The sequence below is a fragment of the Panthera pardus genome, unplaced genomic scaffold (genome assembly GCF_024362965.1).
Source record: "Panthera pardus isolate Hobbes unplaced genomic scaffold, ASM2436296v1 HiC_scaffold_20, whole genome shotgun sequence".
NCBI lineage: Eukaryota > Metazoa > Chordata > Mammalia > Carnivora > Felidae > Panthera > Panthera pardus.
The window spans coordinates 26,689,628-26,710,875 of record NW_026526766.1 but is presented as its reverse complement, the minus strand read 5'-3'; the positions used below and the strand labels follow the sequence as shown (position 1 = coordinate 26,710,875).

At 47.6% G+C, this 21,248-nt stretch overlaps 1 protein-coding gene across 2 annotated transcripts in view; it reads left to right on the top strand.

The window, feature by feature from the left end:
- The first annotated feature begins 8,137 nt into the window (after window positions 1-8,137).
- GOLM1 (golgi membrane protein 1) overlaps window positions 8,138-21,248 on the top strand; it is a 57,609-nt gene continuing 44,498 nt past the window's right edge. The window contains exons 1-2 of one of the 2 annotated variants that reach the window (XM_053907842.1): window positions 8,138-8,156; window positions 19,909-20,057. In XM_053907842.1, coding sequence (XP_053763817.1) covers window positions 19,929-20,057 — 129 coding nt within the window. In that variant the 5' untranslated portion in view covers window positions 8,138-8,156; window positions 19,909-19,928. Of the gene's footprint in view, window positions 8,157-8,534; window positions 8,690-19,908; window positions 20,058-21,248 lie in introns of those variants that run through there. The other variant, XM_019423511.2, reaches the window with a different exon arrangement.

The following is a 21,248-nucleotide window of genomic DNA, read 5'->3' as shown; positions in this document are numbered from 1 at the left end:
TGACATTATCCCAACCTCTAGGATCCTGTGAGTCTAGTTTAACATATAAAAATTCCTTTGGGGGGCGCCTGGGTGGCTCAGTCGGTTAAGCGGCCGACTTCGGCTCAGGTCATGATGTCATGGTTTGTGAGTTCGAGCCCGGCGTCAGGCTCTGTGCTGACAGCTCAGAGCCTGGAGCCTGTTTCAGATTCTGTGTCTCCCTCTCTCTGACCCTCCCCTGTTCATGCTCTGTCTCTCCCTGTCTCAAAAATAAATAAAAACGTTAAAAAAAAATTAAAAAAAAATTCCTTTGGAAACTTCGTTTATCTCTACCAGCCTCCCTCCCCCCCGACCCAAGATATATGTTGATAATCATATTCCAGGCTTATGGCCCCCTGATACACATCTAAAGGGCCACATGACTGAGGTTTTACTAAACAGTAATAAATGGCATTTTCCTAACAACAGCTAGCCCCTCAAGGTCTTGGAAACCTTGCTTCCAAAATTCCTTACAGACTTATGCTGTCCCTAACCCCCTCCCAACCTAAAGGTATATAATTAGTCACTCTTCACAACCTCAGTGCAGCTCTTTCTGCCCTCAGGTCTTGTCTCAGGTCTTGTGGATTTGTGACTTTAATAAAGTCACCTTTTTTTTTTTTTTTTTTTTTTTTGCACCAAAGACATCTTCAAAGAATTCTTTCTTGGCCACTGGCTCTAAACCCCCACCATCACCCCAAAGCACCATCAGCAGGGTAGGCAAGAGGCAGAAAGAAGTGCTGGATATAATTTTTAAAAAGATATGTTAGATAAGAATAAAAAACATTTAAAAAGAGGATGTTGGACCCAATGATACCTAAGGTCCCAACATTAGGATTCTGTGACATGGGGGACAAAACTCTCCTCAAGCCTCAAGTCTAGGCCACTTTGTTGGAAGATGCAACAGATTACCGGATGGACTAGCTTCCTAGTGAGCAGCCTAGTGAGTCCAAGGCTTAATTCTTCTCTCCACCAGACACTCGTAGAGAGAGCAGAGGAAAAGGAGGAAATCCAGAAGAGATTGAAATAGACATTAAGACATTAACTGGTGGGTTCCGGGCCTTCCCTCCCACTCCATGCCATTCCTGATGGGGGCTCGAACTCACAACCCAAGATCAAGAGTCACATGCTCTATTGACTGAGCCAGCCAGGTGCCCTCAGAAGGGATTCATTCTACACAAGAGAGCAGCTGTGCTCTCCTTACGTATCCAAGTTACCACCATCCTGCCCTGTGACAGGGGTCTGGATGTCAGAGCAGATGGAGGAAATGGTGAGTTAAGGCTTCAAGTCTCCGGAAGTCCAGGGTCAATGTGACGTGATCATCAGGCAATGCCTTGGGGCGAATCTGGGCTTCTGACAGCGGAGACTGAGCCTCTGGGAGGCTGGGGTTGGGGGACAGAAAACTGAGGGCAGAGGAGCCCCAAAGTAGACACAGAAGTTGTGTTCGTTCCTCACAATTCTGTGTAGGATGACCACAGAAGACGGGAGTGTATACCATTTAGATTTGTGGATACTTTGTCTTTCCTGATTTCCAGTCCTGGCCCCTTGGCACACATAATACATCCCCCCCCCTTTTTTATTCACATCGTCTGCTTTTTTTCTGGAAGTATTGTGCAACAGACTAGTCCCACCAAGGTCGAGGGCTGAAGAAGATGCCGTTGTTGAGGAGGAGATGCTGCTGTCTTTCACAACATCCTCTCTGCCTGAAACCTCCATCCCTCCCCCTGGGCCCTCAGTCACTGTGTCCTTGATGCCTCTCCTGATTGATTTCCATTTGCTGGCCTCAGAATGGTACTGGAGGACTGGTCAATGCTAAAGTATCAATGCCCTGCTGGCTTTTGGTTATCCATTACTGCATAACCACCCCCAAACGTAGTGGCTTAAGACAACAAACATTTTATGGTTATCGCTAAGGGTTGGCATGCTGACTGGGCTCAGCTGGCCACTTCTGCAGCCACATTCAGATGGAAAACTCAGGATGGGCACAGATTACCATGGGGGAATCATCTGGGGCTTTCTTCCTACACACGTCTGGCAGTCGATGGCAGATGTCAGCTGAGACCCTGGCTGGGGCTGGTGGGCAGGATACCCACATGTCACCTCTCCATGTGGCCTGGGCTCCCCCTGCCCCAAGCATGGTGGCTGGTTTCCAACAGTGAACATCCCAGAGACAGCCAGCTGGAAGCTGTGTCACCTTTTGTGACCTAGCCTCAGCATGCATTCTGTTGTATTCTTTGTGTTGGAGCAGTCAGAAGCCCCCACTTAGATTTCTGGGGAGGAGACACAGTCCCCAGCCTCCACAGATGAGCATCGAAGAATTTGGGGGCTAGAGCAAGCCAATGCTTTCCTCTTCCCCTGAGTCAAGGCTGGACCACTGAAACCCAGCTTGACCAAATACTAGGGCTTCACCTGGCACTGATGCAGGTAATTGGCCCTCCTAGGAATGGCAAAGACTGCCAGCTGTCACCAAAGATCTCTTCTTCTTCCTTTCTTTTTTGGAAACAGTACCCATGGTTTCTATCTGGGCACATGGCAACCCAGAGTAGGAAGCTCTGTTTCCCAGATACCTTGCAGTTGGGTGTGGGCACGTGCCTAAGATCTAGCGAAGGAATGTAATTGGAAATGTCACATGCAACTTCTAAGAGGTCTCCTTAAATGGAGGGAGCAAGCCCTTCTTTTTCCCCTGTCACGTTCCCTGGGTGGAACGTGGAAGTGACAGCTGCACCTGCAATTCCCATCTTGGACCCTGTGAATGAGGGTCACATCTGGGCGCAGGGGAGCCTGAATCTCTGCCAAGACAGCCAAGACCGTCGGCTCAAAGACTTACCCTGTGAGAGATGAAACCTTTGTGAGCTTAAGCCACTATCATTTAGGCTTCTTGTCACCGGCAGCTGAGCCTCATCCTAAAATGATGTAAAAAGCAAGGCTCCCTTTCTCGGTTTGAATTTCATGTTCCATACAGTGGAAGCCTACAGGGAAAAAAGCTCCAACTTCCCAGGTCCTTCCACCTGGCGAGTGTCCTTGTACTGCCCCCTGGGTCATCAGATTCTCTGTTGAGACCAGTGTTTGTCAATTGCAGAGGGAGATAGGGAGCCAATGTTGGCATTGGTGCGGGAGCATTTTTTCTTGTGCAGGATACTTACCTAAAGGTCAATAGTAGACCCCTCCCCTACCCTGTGAATCATCGTGAAAAAACAGAACTCTCTTATAGACCACAATATTGTATTACAGTCTTCGAACTTGCCAAGAGACTGGAACTTAATTATTCCAACCACTAAAAAAAGAAAAGATAATTTATGTGGCCTGACAGAGGTGCTGATTATCGCTACAATGGCAATCATATTACATCATATAAGTGTAATCGAACTCACATGTTGTACACCTTAAAACTACACGATGTTAAATGTCAGATATGTTTCAGTTTAAAACTCTTTTCCCATGACTAATACCTGGCATGACCCATCCAGTAACCATAAGGGTGTGACCTCTGGGTTACTCTGAGTGGACACAGTGGTTCTTCAGTCAGGTTGTTGGAAGATCTTGCTAGGTGTGGGGAACTTGCCAGACTGGGTAAGACAGTAAGTCAGTGGGCACATAAATCAAACTAGGAGAGGGAGCCAGGTACGTGTGCTCTATCCCACAGCACTTTAAGTACATACTTGTATGAAAAAAGAATACACATCAAAACAAAGCATGGAAACCACTGAAATACAATAGACCTTTCAAACTGTACTTTCAAGAAATAGCCTCTTTTTTTTTTTTTTTTTTTCCAAACATCACTGGAAAGTCAGCTCTAATAGGAAAGCCATGAGCCAGGGAACTTAAGTTTGTACATTTTCAAGTATTCTTAATATTGCTGCAAAGTGAAACTGTGAATCTGTCATTCTGTATTCCTAAGTCTCAAGGTCAAAGAACCAACCCGCTTCAGAAGTCTTTTCTGAAGAGGCTGAGGGAACGTATTTTGAGAACAAAAGAGACGTAAAGCAGGAGATCCACCTTTTCTAGAACAACTTCATTTTGGCACAAAACACAGGACTTATCCTGGGCTATGGCATCACCTTGTATATGCAAAACATCACGTCTTCAGGTTGGTCCCCAGATTTCTGGATACCCTCAGCTTGGCCTTTTTCTTCTCTGCTCAAGGAAGCTGATAGGCATTGCACCGCCCACTCCCCTGCCTCCAGCTGGGTCCTTCATAATCCTTTGCTTCTGGACCATTCCGTAACATGTATGTCACACAGCCAGAAGCAACTGTGAACACAGCTCTGTAAGGGCATCAGTTTTAAAGGAAATTGTAGGTTTCACAACACACAAAGGCACCTTTTTACTGCTTTGGTCAGTGGTAGGAGACCTTTAAAAACTGAGTCTGTCTTTCTCAACTTCAAAACACATTAAGGTTCAAAACACCATGAGTGTATAATTACACTGTTTTACAACCCCGGTTAATACAGGACACTGAAGACAGTTATCTGTGTGTGTGTTTTTAAGTTTATTTATTTTGAGAGAGAGAGAGACAGAGCGCACGCATAGGGGAGGGGCAGAGAGAAAGGGAGAGAGAACCCTCGATTTTCCTGAGAATATCGAACTGTCAGTGCAGAGCCCAATGAGGCTCCAACTCACAAACCATGAGATCATGACCTGAGCCGAAATAAAGAGTTGGACGCTTAACTGACTGAGCCACCCAGGTGCCCCAAAGATAGTTATATGAATGTCTAAAATTAGAAGAAGCATCTACTTTAGAAAGATTATTCTTACCTTTTGTGCTATAACAACCTGGCTTTCCAAAAGTTTCCGATGATCAATAAAAAAACTTCTTCTGACACAGGATTGCCTTAGCAAAAGCCAAAAACTAAGCATCCAGGTTACCCAGGTAACTTTGAACTGCAGATAAGTAACAAATAATGTTTTTTGTTTTTTTTTTAGTTATCTGACCCATGCAATATTTGGAAATACTTATGCCAACTTGTTGAAGCTCACATGTAACTCAGAACCCTACACCAGTAACAAAAGGCCTATAAGTCAGAATTCTTTGGCTCTGCTTGCGACAGAAACCCAGTGCTAACTGGCTTAAGTCAAATGGGAAATTAATTGGCTGATATAACCGAAAATCCAGGATAGCCCTGGTTTCAGATACAGCTGGATCCAGAAGATCAAATGACATCAACACTAGGTGTCTATCTGTCTTTCTCAGAATATCAGGCTAATGTCTCCACACTGTGACCCTCGGCTCTAGGGTTATATTCTCCCAGGATGGGCTGCCTTAGTAGGAAACAGAGCTTCTCTTTCCCAGTGGGTGCGGTGAGTGCCAAATGGAGTCTCGCTGAGGTAGCTGGGTCATGTGCCTATCTGTGAACCCGCGGACTCCAGGACTGTGTTAGTTTTCCTGTGGTTGCCATAACAAATCATCCAAACTGGGTGGCTTAAAACAGCACAAGTTTTATTGTCTCATGGCAGTGGGGATAGGGCTGGGCTCTGTCCAAAGCCGCTAGGAGACCATCTGTTTCTTGCCCCTTCCAGCTTCTGGTGACTCCCGGCCTTCCTTGGCTTGTCGGTGCATCACTCCAGTGGTCACACTGCCTCTGTGATCACATGGCTTCTTCCCCTCTCCGTCTAAGACCCTCTCTGCCCTTCTCTCCTATGGACATTTATGATTGTGTTTCCAACCCACCTGGATAATCCAGGACAAGTCCCTCAAGATCTTTAGTTTAATCACATCTTTTGCCCTCTAAAGGTCATGTTCACAGGTTCGGGGATTAGGCCATGGAAATAGCTTTTGGGAGGGGATGGTCACCATTCGGATCGCTATAGACATTTAGGACTAAAAGTCAGTGAGGAGTGATGAAAAAAATGGTGATGCTGGTAACTGGAGACAGGAAAAATGCTGGAAAGCAAACTTGGCAAGATGTATGTGATAAGGACCTTCTATTCTATTTCATTCCATTGATCTCAGGTATTTAATATTTAGAGTGTCTCCACTGTGCTGGGCTCTGTATGTGTGTATATAATAGAATATTCTTTAGCCATAAAAATACCCCAGGAAATCCTGGGGTACCTGGGTGGCTCAGTCAGATAAGCTTCTGACTCTTGATTTCCACTCAGGTCATGATCTCATGGTTCATGGATCAAGCCCCATGTTGGGCTCTGTGCTGACAGTGGGGTTCTTGGGATTTTCTCTCTTTCTCTCTCTCTCTTTCTGCCCCTCCCCTGCTGTCTCTCTCAAAATAAAAATAAACTTAAAAAGAAAAAGACAGGAAATCCTCCCATTTATGACAACATGGTTGTGCCTCGAGGGCATTATGCTCAAAGGCAAATATTGTATGATTTCACTATATGTAGAATCTTAAAAAACCAACCAACCAGGGGCGCCTGGGTGGCTCAGTCGGTTGAGTGGCCGACTTCGGCTCAGGTCATGATCTCGCGGTTTGTGGGTTCGAGCCCCACGTCGGGCTCTGTGCTGACAGCTCGGAGCCTGGAGCCTGTTTCAGATTCTGTGTCTCCCTCCCTCTGCCCCTCCCCCGTTCATGCTCTGTCTCTCTCTGTCTCAAAAATAAATAAACGTTAAAAAAATTAACAACAACAACAAAAAACCCAACCAACCCAACCACCAAACAAAAACCTCATAGAAAAAGAGATCAGACTTGTCACCAGAGCGGGTGGGGCCGGGAGTGGGGAATTAGAGGAAGGTGGCCACAAGGTACAAACTTCCAGTTATAAAATAATTGAGCACCAGGGACGTGATGTATACAACGTGACGGCCAGAGCTAACGCTGCTGTATGGTGTATGGGAAAGCGGTGAAGAAAGTGACTCGGAAGAATTCTCATCACAAGGAGAAATTTTTTCTTCCTTTTTAACAATTGCACCTATATGAGAAGATGGACGTTAGCTGAACCTCCTGTGGTAGTCATTTCACAATATATATAAATCAAACGATCATGCCGTACGCCTTAAACTTCAATGGTCAGATATGGCAATCATTTCTCAATAAAACTGTAAAAAAGTCACTAATTACTTGCTGATAAATGAAGGGCACAATGGAACCCTACTGAGAGGGAAATGAGATGAAGGTGTGGCCCACCAGCCTAAGAAGGCAAAATATAACGAGGGGAGCCAGAAGGAACAATTAAGGGAATTTATTCTACCTGTCCCCAAACCCTGATTGTGGTCACTTACGGTCACTGGAAGATTAGAAAGAAGTGACACAAGTCTTGGGAAAAGCCAGGGTTGATGTCCAACACACCCTCGGCTTTTGCAGTCTTGGTCCAGCAGGGCAACGGTTTAAAAAGCAGGTAACAAAACTACCACTTGGGGCTAGAGTAGAATATTACTCTAAATTCAGTTAAGAGGTTTTGCTTCATAAAGGATCCTTTTCCTGAATTTAAGGAGACCCTGCTCAGGTGGCAGTAAGGAATCTGGGTCACCTTTCTCAAGGTGAGTCTTTGTTTTGGTTGAAAACCATGTCCACCGTGAGCATTCCCTGTAGGAGTTTGTGTATTTACTTGTTTTTTGTTGTTGCTGGTATTTGGGAAGGGTGAGAGGAAGGCGTTCCTTTCCTAGAAACCAGAGCTACGAAGGCTGGAGAAAAAAGATAAATCTTAAACTTATTCTTAGTCCTGAGCACATGTTAGAATTATCTGTAAAGCTTGATAACAAAGAAAAACACCTACGTTTGGGCTCAAGACTCTGGGGATGGGACCCTAGCACTGAAATATCCCAAAAGCTCTCAGATCATTAAAACGCCTGGCCGAGGCTGTCAGGATCAGGAACCACTGTTAGAATTTTCTAGTCTGGATACCTTGCAGATCCTTAGTAGGTAATCCGGGAGGTGTGGCCTGACGGTGCTTCTGAAACTTCCAGGGGTTCACACTTCCACGCTTCACCCTTAGGGCGTCCCAGAAGGTCTCCCTTGCGCAGCGTCCAGGATTCTTCCTTTTAACCACTACAAAGTCTGGAGGGTCACAGCCCGAAAAATTAAAGCTTGAGAAGGAACAGCCGTGGGGACGTCAGGAACAGGGTAGGGCTGGTGGATGAGAAAAGGCAAATTTGTGAGTCTAGACCCGCGAAGTTCCTGTTACTGGTCGGCCCCTTTCCTCTGCGTAGTTTGGACCGGGACCACCGAGCAAGGAGACGCGAGTGTGGCAAGGTGGGTGGCGCGGGGTGCGGTGTCCTACATTCCGGAAACCCCCCCTGCGGCCCGGGGTCGGAGTGAGGGGTGAGGGGGGTCGTCTCTCCCCCAGGTCCCTTCGCTCCGCGCCGCCGCGTCCCACCTTCGCGCCTCCTCTGCGGAAGCGTCGCGCCCGCTCGATGGCCGCCCTCGGAGCCGCGTCCCGCAGGGGTCGCCGGGGGGCCGCGGCCGAGGCGGGGGCGCGACGGCGGCGTCGGGGCGCGGGCCTGGGGGCGGCGGCGGGCCGGGGCGCGCGCACCGTGGGGCCGGCGTTCGGGCGCGGCCCCGGCCTCGCCTCCCCGCGCTCGCGGCGCCGCCTCCTCCCCACGCCGCCGGCGCGGTCCGGGGGCGGGGACTCGCCGCTGCGGAGGCCGGAGACGCGTCGGCGCTGGGCGCGGCGCGGGGCGCACGGCGCGGGGCGGACGAGAGCGCGAGGCCGGCGGCGGGGGAGCGCCAGGCGGCCTGGGAGCCGGGCCCGCAGCGCCGATCGGCCGCCGGAGCCGCGGCAGGAGGTGAGTGCGCGGCGCGCGTGTCCCGGCTCCGGGGCCGCCCCGGCCGCCTTGCCCCTCCCCGTCCCTCCCTGGCGCACCGCCCGCGTCCGGAGACGGTCCCCCGGCTCGCGCCCGGGCCGCAGCCCGTCACCGGAGCCCGCTCGCGGCCCGAGCCTTCGCCGCGGGGCCGCCTCGGCCCCCGGACCCTGGCCGCCGCGAGGGGCCGTGCGAGCTCTCTGCCCCTGCGGAGGCCGGTCGGGACGCGCGGGGCCTTTCTTTTTTGTTCTCCGCTTTGTCACGCGCGTCGGCATCCGAAGTCAAAGGCTTGCAGCCCCGAAGTCGCACTAGTGCCGGTCCCGCGGGCGTGACTGGCGCCGGCGGAGGGAGGGGGGGGCGCGGCGCGCCGCTCACCTCCGCGTCCTGGCACTCGGTCGCCGCGCGGGTGCCCACGTTGGCAGCGGTCGCGTCCTGGCAGGTGACCGGGAGCTGGGCGCCGAGTCCCCCCGGCCACGAGCGCCACAGCGCATCCGGAGCCCGTGTCGGGGACGCTCCGGGCGCCCTCCCTTACGTGTGTTTCTCACCTTTGGCTTGTGTGGAGCATCGATAGAACTTTTGCTCTGGTGTAAAGATAGTCTCCTGGGCTTATACATTAGTTTCTGTTTCACACCCTGTGTGCTATTTCAATGATTTTTTTTTTTTTTTAAACACAATAAGAAAATAACCTAGTTTGATGAATGATCTTTTCAGAGGAATTTGAGAAGCCTTGTATTGGGAATGCCATGATGTTGGTCGTTTTCAGATAGCCCCTTTCCAAATTTGCGTGACCAAACTTGTGTGGCCTTCATGGGTCTGAGATTTCCTTTGTCTGGGTTGGGGTCTTGAAGGCCCTACGGCTCAAAATCCCGCAAATGGTGAGGGACATTCCTAGGGATGGGTTATTAAGATGTCCCACAGCCTGATGAAATGTTTAACAACATTCTGGTGACTCTGGCTTATGGCCATCAGATTGACTCAAATTTAGGCAGCTTTAGTATTTCTGAAATTTTTGGAGCATGGGACCTGGGGAGGCGTGGAATCTCTTGGCAGTTTGGTCTTTGTGGGTCTCCTAGGGCATTCTAGCTCCTCCTGCTTGTGTTATAGAAGATTAAGGTAAGCTCATGTGATTGGGAAGAATGCAGAAACCAGTAATTTGGTAAGGCTTGCTGTCCCTAGGCCAGAACTCAATTTTTAAGGCATCATTGGTCAAAAAGACGTTGAATTCTTAGGATGTTTAAAGAAAACAATAAGCTGTTCCAGACGTATCTTGTTCTCCTATGGAGAGGTTTTCATGTATGTGTGTGTGTGTGTGTGTGTGTGTGTGTGTGTGTGTGTATTTATTTATTTATTTTAATTGGTTTAGTTCAAACATGAAGGACTGTGAACGAGAGGACCGAGTGGTGGTAGGGAGTCTGGGGGGAGGGGGTGGGTTATCAGATATGGACGACGTTGCTTTCGGGAGCTAAGGATGTCATCTCCTTTCTAATTGCTGGCCATGGACCCACTTATTGATGGGGCATGACAAGACTTTGTATTTATATTATTTTTTGAGGGGTGGGGTAGAATGAGGTTGGTTGACTGTGTCAGCCCAGGGCTCTCTATCTTCCGTTGGCTTTTGTGGCCACCTTCCCCCAGCAGGGAGGAAACTGCTGACCTTATTGAATATCCTCTGAATGTGCAGGCAGGCTTTCTGCATCTGAAGCACAAAGGGGAGAAGGGCAGAGCCTGGGGGAGCTGCCTCTCCAGGGAAGAGTGGGAGGCGTGGGGTGTCATTTCCAGAAGCCTGGGCTGAGCAGGTCCCATGGCTGAGCACCTTGGTGGAAGGGAGCTTGAAGGCCGCATGGCTCCCAGGAAGGGAGGGACGAGAGGCTCCATGCCCTGGTTTTAATTTAGTTGTATTATTTTTATTCCTTTTTTTTTTTTTTTAATGACCTAATGTGAGAAATAACATCCATCATTTGGATAACGGAGGGGGTGGGGTGGGGGGAAGAACCTCTTATTTTTGTTGTTGTAGTTAATATATAAAAAAAAGACTGTTTTACACTTTTTTTTTTTTTGCAGAAGTAGGAGGAATGGTCTTTATAATGCTTTTGTCTCACTTCAGAAGAGTGTTGAGTGGTATTTCCATTGCCTGCCCCCCCCCCCCCGGAAGAAACATTTTTAGGTTGTGGTCATTTTCTTTTCTAGACTTTTCCAGTTACTGATGCCATTACATGAACATTCTTGGCTTGAAGTTTAAGAGCTGCTTACTAAGTTCCCAGAGTCTACTTTGCCTCACACAGAAATTTCCTACACTTTTCAGAAAAAAAAGAATAAAGATGCGTGCCTTCTCAGATTGTTAACAATAGCTTGATCTTCTTTTTCTTAAAACCCTTCAGGGCTGTGTTAATAGAACTTCCCCTAGCTAAGATTTTGAAGGTTAATTAGTGCCTGACAGGAGATAAATATAAAAGTACTATATGATTACAATGATACAGATTATAGTTTGCTGTGGTTTCCCAAATTTTTTGATTATTCTCATAATTAAACGAAACACTTAGGATTAATTCAGTGTTGTCTAGCAGTTATCTTAATAGAAAACCATTTTTTAGTTCGTTATTTATAAATCGGGGGCACGTGCTGTTATTATGGTCTTCTATCTCAAGGCCCAGTGTGCAGTCGGGGCTGGATCCCTGCTTCCCCACAGTGGAGGTGGACCCCTGTTCCAAATACTCCTTGAATTTTGAGTATTTTTTGGTCTATTTCTTGTCAGGTCCGATTCTGTCATCATCGATTTTGCTTTGTGATGCGGCTCCTGCGGAGCTGACCTGGGATAAGAAGCCTGCACCTTCCGGGGGCTGGCTTATGTTTGCCCATGCCTACGTTTATTGCAGTAACGTTAATTTGTGCCTTCTATATGAATCTGAAAGCTTCAGTGCCCCTGTAAGGTTTGGTTTAGTTACAGTTTTTCAGTCTACCTCGCTGTGCCGGGTGCTAAAATCCAAGGAGTTCCTCAGGCAACTCAGAGGGTGGTGACTTTGACCTTCAACAGAGGGGTTGAGAATGCAGATTTAGTTTCTACCTCTCCTTGCACCCATTAGTATTTTATGGTTGTATAATTAGGATACATATAATATATACTTCTAAGTTATTTTTATGTAATTGTTGCGTTACTGAAACATAGTTGCTCTCACTTTTTGGATAAAAATAAAATGTAACTTTTAGGATTTTCTGCCCAGCCCTGTGGAACATCTGCTATACCCTCTGGGATGCACGGTCCCTGCTGGTAGACTCAATTCTTACAGCCCAACAGCCATAGACCAGGCATACGTGAATGGGAGTGGTTGTGTCCCAATAAAACCTTATTTATGAACACCCACATTTTAGTTGCATGTGCCTTTCACATGTCATGAAATCTTATTCTTTTGATTTTTTTTCCAGCCATTAAAAACTATCAAAACTAGGCTTACGGGCAGTCTACAGAAACAGGTGGCTGGCAGGATTCAGCCTTTGGGCTGCAGTTTGCCAACTCTGGATCTGGAGGAAATATTTGGGAGTTCTTGCCAAGAGGTAGTCTTGGCATTCATGTAGGAGGCGACCTTTCTTCAGAAAATTCCAAGTGCTGGAAAAAAACACAGTGGAATTTGGTTGCTCTCATTCATTTCATTCATCCGTCTTGCTCTCTGATTATTTCCACTATGTAATATTATATATGCTTATTAACCTTTAAGGGTTTTTTTTTAAAGTTTTTTTGGAGGTATAATTGACATGTGATGTTATGTTAGTTTCAAGATGTACAGTGTAATAATTCAGTCTTTGTACCTATTGCAAAATGATCACCACAGTACGTTTGTCACCACAGTTACAAAATTGTTTTCCTAGTGGGGAGAACGTTTAAGATGTACTCTCAGCAGTCAAATATGCAGTACAGTGTTACTAACTGTAGTCTCCACGATGATGAAGCCTTTTCTTTATAAACCGTCAGCTTCCAGACTTGGGGAAAACATGGTGTTTTTAATTGGGGGTTAAGGAAGTGAGAGGAGGAGATTCTCTGCCCTTCCTGGTAAGTTTTTAGAGCAATTTAAGAAGAGTGCAATGGACCTGGTCACTCAGTCCTAATGGTTTAGAGCAGGAGTTGACAGACTTCTCTTAGGGGCCAGATAATAAGTATTTTAACCAGTTTAGTCCTCGTAGTAACCCTGTGAGTAGATGTGGATAAGCTCTTCAACTCTGCCTTGTGGCCACAAAACCACTGTGCGCGATAAAAGGAACAGGCCTGGCTGTATTTACAGAGCAGGCCTACTACAAGGGGCTGGTATGCTGACCCCTGGCTTGGAGACCTTCTTGGGGCATCTTAGAATAGCTTTAAATCCTCAAAAAAATGTTGGTGACTGACAGCACCGAGCTGGGGCATTCTCAGGTCTGTTTGCTCACTGCGGGACGTCTGAACTTCCTGCTGAGCACCTCTCTGGCTGTCCAAGATCATGCGAGGCCATTTCCTTTGAGAAGGAATAAAGGTGGGGCTCTCTCACTGTTTGGAGAAGCCATCTTATTTCTACCGTGGTGATGTTGGTCTAGCAAGCTGTTCTGATCTGATTGCTCTTAGGTACAGCTTTTGCCTATAGGATTAAAAACCTCTATGTGGAGGGCTGCCTGGCTCGGTCAGTAGAGCAGGCAACCCTTGATCTTGGGGTTGTCGGTTTGAGCCCCATGTTGGGTGTAGAGATTGCTTAAAAAGAAAATCTTTATTTATTTAAAAAAATTTTTTTTAAGTTTATTTATTTTTGAGACAGAGAGAGACAGAGCATGAACGGGGGAGGGGCAGAGAGAGAGGGAGACACAGAATCGGAAGCAGGCTCCAGGCTCTGAGCTGTCAGCACAGAGCCCGACGCGGGGCTCGAACTCACGGACTGCGAGATCGTGACCTGAGCCGAAGTCGGACGCTTAACCGACTGAGCCACCCAGGTGCCCCAAAAAGAAAATCTTTAAAAAAACACAACCCTATGTAGAAGTAAGGACATGAGAAAAAAATAAAAGTATTTAACCAGTAGGTTCAAGGGGCCAGTGCATTTAGCAGATTGCTCATTTTCAGGTGTTTTTTCTTTTCTTTAAAAAAGTAATTAGTGGTTTTTGTCTTCTATAAAAATTTTTGTCTTCTAGGCAAACAGTAATTTTAACCAGTAGGTTGAATTTTTTTTTTAAGTTTATTCATTTGAAGAGGGAGACTGTGTGAGTGAGCAGGTATGCACGAGCAGGGCAGGGGCAGGGAGAGATGGAGAGGGAGAATATAGGGCTTGATCCCACGAACCATGAGGTCATGACCTGAGCCAAAATCGAGAGCCGCTTAGCCGACTGAGCCACCCAGGTGCCCCTCAGTAGGTTGAATTTTAAAAATTAAGCTGGGTTTGGGGGGCACCTGGGTGGCTCAGTCGGTTGAACATTAGGCTCAGGTCATGATCTGGCAGTTTGTGGGTTCCAGCCCAACATTGGGCTGTCTGCTGTCGGCACAGAGCCTGCCTCAGATCCTCTGTTCCCCCCCGCCCCAACCCCTGCCCCTTTCACACGTGCACATGCTCTGTCTTTCTCAATCAAAAATAAACATTTAAAAAAAATAAAATCAAGCCAGTAGAAAAAATTGGCGGTTTTTCATGACTTCTCCAATTTACCAAGAGACTTTCGGTGCAAAAAACACACAGCTTTCTCTTTCTGCAGGAAACCTGGGCTTTCACAGAGTTCAGCTAATTTAGGTTAATCATTTTCCAGTATGTCAGATACTTGTAATCCAGTATGAGACAAAGCATTGTGAAGCCTCAGTTGCAGCCAATGTTAACACGCCTGATGTGTCTCCTAATGCTGCTGCCACCCCCCAGGTCCACAGCACTTCCAAGGTCAAGGGAGGAGAGTGTTTGGTGTGCCTGCCACCTGTAAACCGTGGCTCTGCGTGACCGTCTCAGTGTTCTTCAGGCTCCGGCATTTCCTACCTGGAAGTGCCCTTCTGTTGCAGTCCCGGAAGTCGGCGCTGAAGCACCTTACCGGCCAGGGGTTCGGTGCTGGCCTCCCTTCCGCATCTCACCCTCTTACCTGGGCGGCCCTGTGTCCATTGGGAGCCCAGGGCTTTCCTAACCGTGCCTTCTGGGCAGCCGCACCCCTTCCTGGCCAGCCAAGCACTGGGTCGTAGTGAGGGGCTTCCTCGAACCTCTCTTTTTCATAACGTGGTTCTGGTCGGGGGTGCTCCTGCTGCAGCAGCAGCCAGGAGCCAGCACCGGTGATGGGGGTTACTGTGCTTCGGGACAGCAGAGTCTATAGGATGAGCACGTCAGGCTGGTTCCTTATAAAGCAGCATGGTGGTGGAAGGAAGACATCCGTCACCTTTTTGTTATAAGATGAGAAGACTCGCTGTAGAAATGGTTTCTTAATCCTCTTTCCATCTCTAATAATAATAGCATTTATTGAGCAGGTACTATGTGCCAGATGTGGTTCTAAGCCCTTCTCCTATCTCAACTCATGCGGTCCTTACAGTAACCTTGTGAGGAGGAGAGTGATGCTCAGATAGGTCCTGTGGCTCCTGACAGGTGGAACCAGGGCCCCACACTGGCCAGCAGGTTCCAGAGTTTGTTCTGTTAACACTGCCCTGAGCTGCTTGCTGCTAGCACAGCACCTGTCTCCTGGTGGTTGCTCAGTATCTTTTCAGTTGGCTGGCTCAAGAAAGGAGAATATTGAATGATCATCAGAACACTTCCCTTGAAGTGAGAATTGAGTCTATATTTATAGTTTTCAGACTTGTAGTCTATCCATCCATTGACTTCTATCTGCTGGGATAACAAAAGGTCATCCAAGGATCCCATCTAGAAATACAGTCTTAGGGAATTAAGTATATGATAAAGATAGGCTTTCAAAGCCCAAGGTAAAAACAGATTTTTCAGTAAAGGGTGCTGACAGAACTGACTAGCCATTACAAAACAAAGAAACAAACAAACAAACAAAACCACCAAAAAAAAAACCCACAACCTGTATTTTTTGCATTTTTTTTTTTTACCTCTTACATCAAAAGGGAATTCCAAGTGGATGAAAGATTTAAATAAATATATGAGACCATAGGTATGTTGAGAGGAGATATGGGTAAATGTATTTCTAAACTTAGAGTAGAAAATGTCTAAGTATAAACAAAATCCAGATTCAATAAGAGACTGACACGATTAGGTTACTTTAAAACACCACCCACAACTAAAAACTATGGGCAAAAGATTTCAAAGAGAAAGTCAAGGAACAAATGAAAAATTGAGAGAAAAAAAAGATATTCCCATGAAAGACAAAAGGTTTGTTTAACAAAGATCTCTTACAGATCAACAAGATGAACACCGAAGTTTAAATATGGACAGAAAATATGAAAAGGCATTTTACCAAAATGAACATACAGATCACCAGTAAATGAAAAGATGTTCATTTATGCTTATAACTAAAGAAATGTTTGTTTTTTGTTTTTTTTTTTTACTATTTATTTTGAGAGAGCGAGTGAGCCAGGATGTGGAGGAGGGAGGAGGAGAGGGAGAGGAGAGAAAGAGTCTCAAGGAGGCTCTGCACTGTTAGCACAGAACCCTGGATGGGGCTTGATCCCATGAACTGTGAGATCGTGACCTGAACTGAAATCAAGAGTTTGGACGCTTAACTGACTGAGCCACCCAGGCGCCCCAAGGAATGTATTTCTTCTTAAGTAGATAGACTCCATGCCCATTCATGGGGCTTGACCTCACAACCCTGAGGTTAAAAGTCATGTCCTCTACCCGCTGAGCCAGCAACGTGCCCCAAGAAATGTATTTTAAAATATCATTACTGATGAGATTGCCAAATGTTAAAATGTTTTATTTTGTGTGTTATTGTGTGAGAGAACAGACATTTCTCATACTAGTGGGAGAGTAAATTGTTGGAACTGCTTTGGAAGCCAATATAGTAAGAGCTATCAAACATTTTTTTTAGAGAATTTGGATTTATAAGAGAGTTGCAAAAACAGTACAGAAGGTTCCCATGTATTCTTCACCCAGCAGTCCCCTTAATTAGTTGTCATGTCTCTATGACAGTCTGTCAGTCTTTCCATTGCTTTTCACGATCTTGACACTTTGAAGAGTGCTAGTCAGGTGTTTCGTAGAAGGTCCCTCGATTTAAGTTCCCCTGAACTTTTCTCCCGGTGCATCGTATTAGGCATTACGTGACGTCAGCGTGGCTCAATGGTGACGTTTACCTTGATCACCTGGCTAAAGTGATATCTGCCAGGGTTCTCCACTGTGTGCCCGTTGTAGTTTGCTAAATATTTAGGAGGCAATAAGATTTATAAGTTTTTTTTAATGTTTGTTTATTTTCGAGAGAGAGTGCACATGTGCACAGGCAAGCAGGGGAGGGGCAGAGAAAGAGGGGGACAGGATCCAAAGAGGGCTCTGTGATGCGGGGCTTGAACTCACAAACCATGAGATCATAATCTGAACTGAAGCTGGACGCTTAGCCAAATGAGCCACTTGGGTGTCCCAAGGGCCATCAGTTTTAAAGGCCTATGACCCCGCAGTACCACTTACTGAAATTTATCTCCACCTGTCTGTGATTTATTTCATCACCTGCAAAATGGGGGTGACCAGTGCCCCTGTCAGAGCTGATGGGAAGATTCAGTGAGCGCTGTATTTGAAACATTTGATCAGTGCCTCACACACAGTAAGCTCCTTGCTGGTTCAGCATCCCTTGCCAGAGCCCCTGGAAGCCAACTGTGTTTGGAATTCAGAATTCAGAGGATAATAAGATGTGCTTATATATTACATGACAGCCCCAGCAGGGTCATAACCAGACACTAATGCTTCTGTAGCAAAACCTATGAATATTCACATGAAGGGAGAAAGATGAAGACTCTAAGTAGCTTCAGGTGAGTTCTGATCAGACCTTGATCTGAGTTCAGGTCAGGTTTTGTTGCTGGGTAAGTCTTTTAAAATCCCTTTGGGCTTTTAGAGCCTTTTGGATTTCAGGATTGTGGGTGAGGGATGGCACCCCTGGATAGGAGTTTGCAGACACAAACGTGGATGTGAAAGGTGTTCGTGGCAGCATGGTTGGAAATAAGCCTAGAAAACCCCGAATGGTCCTCTGTAGGAGAGTGGTTAAATAAATCCTGGCACACAGTGGTGCCCCATTCAGACCTTTAAAGAGAAAAAGGCACACCGTAATCTGCCTCTAGGAAAAGTACGGTAAGATACATTACTAAATAATTGACATTTACAGAACAGTGTGAATGATCTTGTTTGCACTTAAAAATATGTCACTGCTCGTTTATGCATTAAGAAACATCTAGAGTGACCTCTAGAAGAGTTTCTGTGTATTAGAATCCCCTGGGAAGATTGAAAAATACCAATACCTGGGTCCTCCTCTGAAGCTATTGAATTGGAGGGGCGCCTGGGTGGCTCAGTCAGTTAAGCATCAGACTTTTGCTCAGATCATGATCTCACGGTTTGTGAGTTCAAGCCCCACTCTGTCAACCCAGAGCCTGCTTTGGATCCTCTGTGCCCCTCTCTGTCTGCCTCTCTCTCTCAAAAATAAACACTAAAAACAAACAAACCCTTTAAAGCCACCCAGTTGGAAGTGGAGGAGTGGGGCCCATGCTTGGGTCCCAGGCAGTGCTGGTGTCCTGCAAGGGTTGACATCACCTGGAATACAAGGGGTGATGACATCAGGTGGGAGGAGGGAGTCTTTGCACTGTGTTTTTCTCCCCAGTTGTACTTGTAGTTATATATATATATTTTTTTTTTTAAGTTTAAAAAGAGTATAAAAAGACTTTTGGATGGAAATCAGATATAAGGCAGTGAAAAAACACATTTTCAGCAGATACATAGAATTTTCCAGAAGTTCAGGATTTCTGAGCATTACTCTCCTTTAATAGGTACATGCTTGCTGATTGCAACTGATAATCGATTTTTTAAAAAATTCTTTTCCTCTTTCATCCTGAGAGAGCAGAAGCTGGTGAGGAAGGCACCAGCACAGGCTGAGGTTAGTTCTGTGCTTCAGCATTCTGGGGGTGCTTTATTTTAGGTGAGTCGCCGAGATTGTGCATGTCTCCATTTAGACTCCCACACTAGTACTAATTATTCAGAAGGAAGAGGTCTCCCGGTGACATACGTAGAAATACTTTAGGGCTAGAGCCGGCCCTGTCAGCTCTTCTCTGTGCTTACTCAAATGAACTTAAGCTGGAGGTTGAGTCCCACATGGTCTTTGATTGCCCCTCCTCTCCCCCCTCGCCCTTCACACCTCCCTCCTGCCTTTATTGTGGCCTACACCTGGCATAAAAAGGTCCCTGTTCTCAGAGATGCCTTTTGTTGTGCGTGCCACCCTCCCTCTGATAAGGTCTCATTTTATCTGGCTCAGCAAAGCCATCTGGAAAGGTCGGCTTTCCTTGTGTGTTGTGCCCAGTGCTGGTGTCTAGGCAGACCTGGTCTTGGGTGGAAGCCCACGGACAAAGCTGATGGCTCCCTTCTTGTAGAGGCCATGTCTGGGCCTCTCTGGAGAAGGGGATCGCTCCGTGCAGTTCTCCTGCTTAACGTGGACATGCACCCAGAGAGAGAAGCAGGCATTCAGAGCAAGACTGGGCCAGTGCCTCACTCCTGCTGGCAGAGCCCTACGGGGGGCGGGCGGTCCACTTACTCTGTGGGCATCCACAGTCCTGGGCGCTTGCCCGGCTTTGCTCACCAAATGGTTTAATTGGGTGTCATTAGTAATTCTGTCCAGCGTGAAAAACCATCTCTTATTAGGCCTCAAATAAAAAAGCCCTCTTTGGGGAATAAATCAGAAATGGATTTTTTTTTCCCCCTAAAGTGACGCGGGAGCATTTCTTTGCTACTGCTGTTCACAGAGATGAATAATTCTCAACCTGTAGTGGAGAGGCAGGTACTACGCTTATCCCCATTTTACAGAGGAGGAAACAGGTGCATAAGAAGTTGTTATGTGCCCCAGGTCTCGAGCCAGCAGGTGATGGGTCTCCAGGACGATGCTCCCTCCCACGAGCCTGTCCTGGGGAGGCTGGCCCACCCCCTGGGGGCGCACACCAGCGTGGGCTCGGGGTGCACTGCCCACGTGGTCTTCTCCTTGGATGGCTTCTCGTCTTGAGGCGAAAACGCCTTCGTGTTGGCTGTGAGGGTGGATGTGGCCTGCTTCGGGTCCGGCGCTGCTGGCATGGAGGCTTATTTGCTTGTTTTATTTGGCAGATTCTCGCGCAGCCTTTGAGATGATGGGCCTGGGAAACGGACGCCGGAGCATGAAGTCGCCGCCCCTGGTGCTGGCCGCCCTGGTGGCCTGCATCATCGTCCTGGGCTTCAACTACTGGATCGCCAGCTCCCGCAGCGTGGATCTCCAGGTGTCTTGCTGGTTTGTTTGCATGGGTGTCTGAGAGTATTTAAAGTTGCCAAGTGGTGGGGTCGACGGGTGTGCCGTTCACTACCCCCTAAAGCACTACACTCAGTGGCTTGAACGCTCCCTACCCTGAATTGGGGCCTCCACATATCCCTGCCCCCTGCCCGGGGCCGGACTTTGCACACCAACTGTGCCCTGGGGTGGGAGAGGACCTCTTTGCTGCCAGAGCAGCCCTCTCTGCTTTTCCTGTGAGCGGACGATTTTCAGTCGAGCCACTGGGGCTGGCTCTGGGAAGGCCGCTTACTTAATTACACTGACCGCAGTCCATCCGGTCCCCCAGTCCTCTCTAGGTCTCAGCGGTGTTGGGAATGTATGTGCATAATGCGTGTGAGAAATGTGTATGTAGAGGTGCCACTTGTTACTGGCTACTGCCAGTAACAAATCATATCAATCATATCATCCGTATCAATTAAGGATATGCATTTTAGTTTTCCATTTTGTTGTTGGTCATCGTGGGTCAGGCAGGTGCTACACAATGACAGAGAGTCTCGTTGACCAGACTCCCGTCAGGTGCCTCTGACCCCTCTTCCCCACGAGGCCTCCGTCTTGGCCTCCCTCCACCCCTCCTGTCTTCAGCCGGCCCAGCCCACTTAGCAAAGAATCCTGCTAAGTCATCCCTACCTCCCAGTATCTGATCAGGCACCTGCTCCCTCTTCCTTGAAGTCTGACCCCTTGGCCTGCCTTTAGCAAGAAATCCGCCTGCCCTCCGTGTCTCCTCCTAATCCCACCACGGACCCCTCACTCTGTTGGCTCTAAACCCTTAACTGTCCTGGCTGTGTTCACAGTGGAGCCGGTCCTCTCCCCTGCTGCATAGACATGACCCCTGTTGCAGGAGTCTTGAAGGAAGTTTTCCTTGCCATGTTAATGGTGTCAGAATACTTTTTAACAGCGCTTACATACACTGTCTTCTTTTGTACACGAACTCTAAGTGTGGGACTTTATTTTCCCCATTTCCCCGGGGGGGATGCAGACCGAGGCACAAGAGTAGCTGGGATTCCATCCCAGTCTTTCCAGTGGCAGAGCTTGGGCTCGCAGCCATGAAACCCCATCCCATCTGAGCGTCCCCACGCCTGCCTGCCCTGGGTGGGCGGGGTGCTTTCATCTGATCTTCCACTGGAGCCGTTCTCTGGGCAGA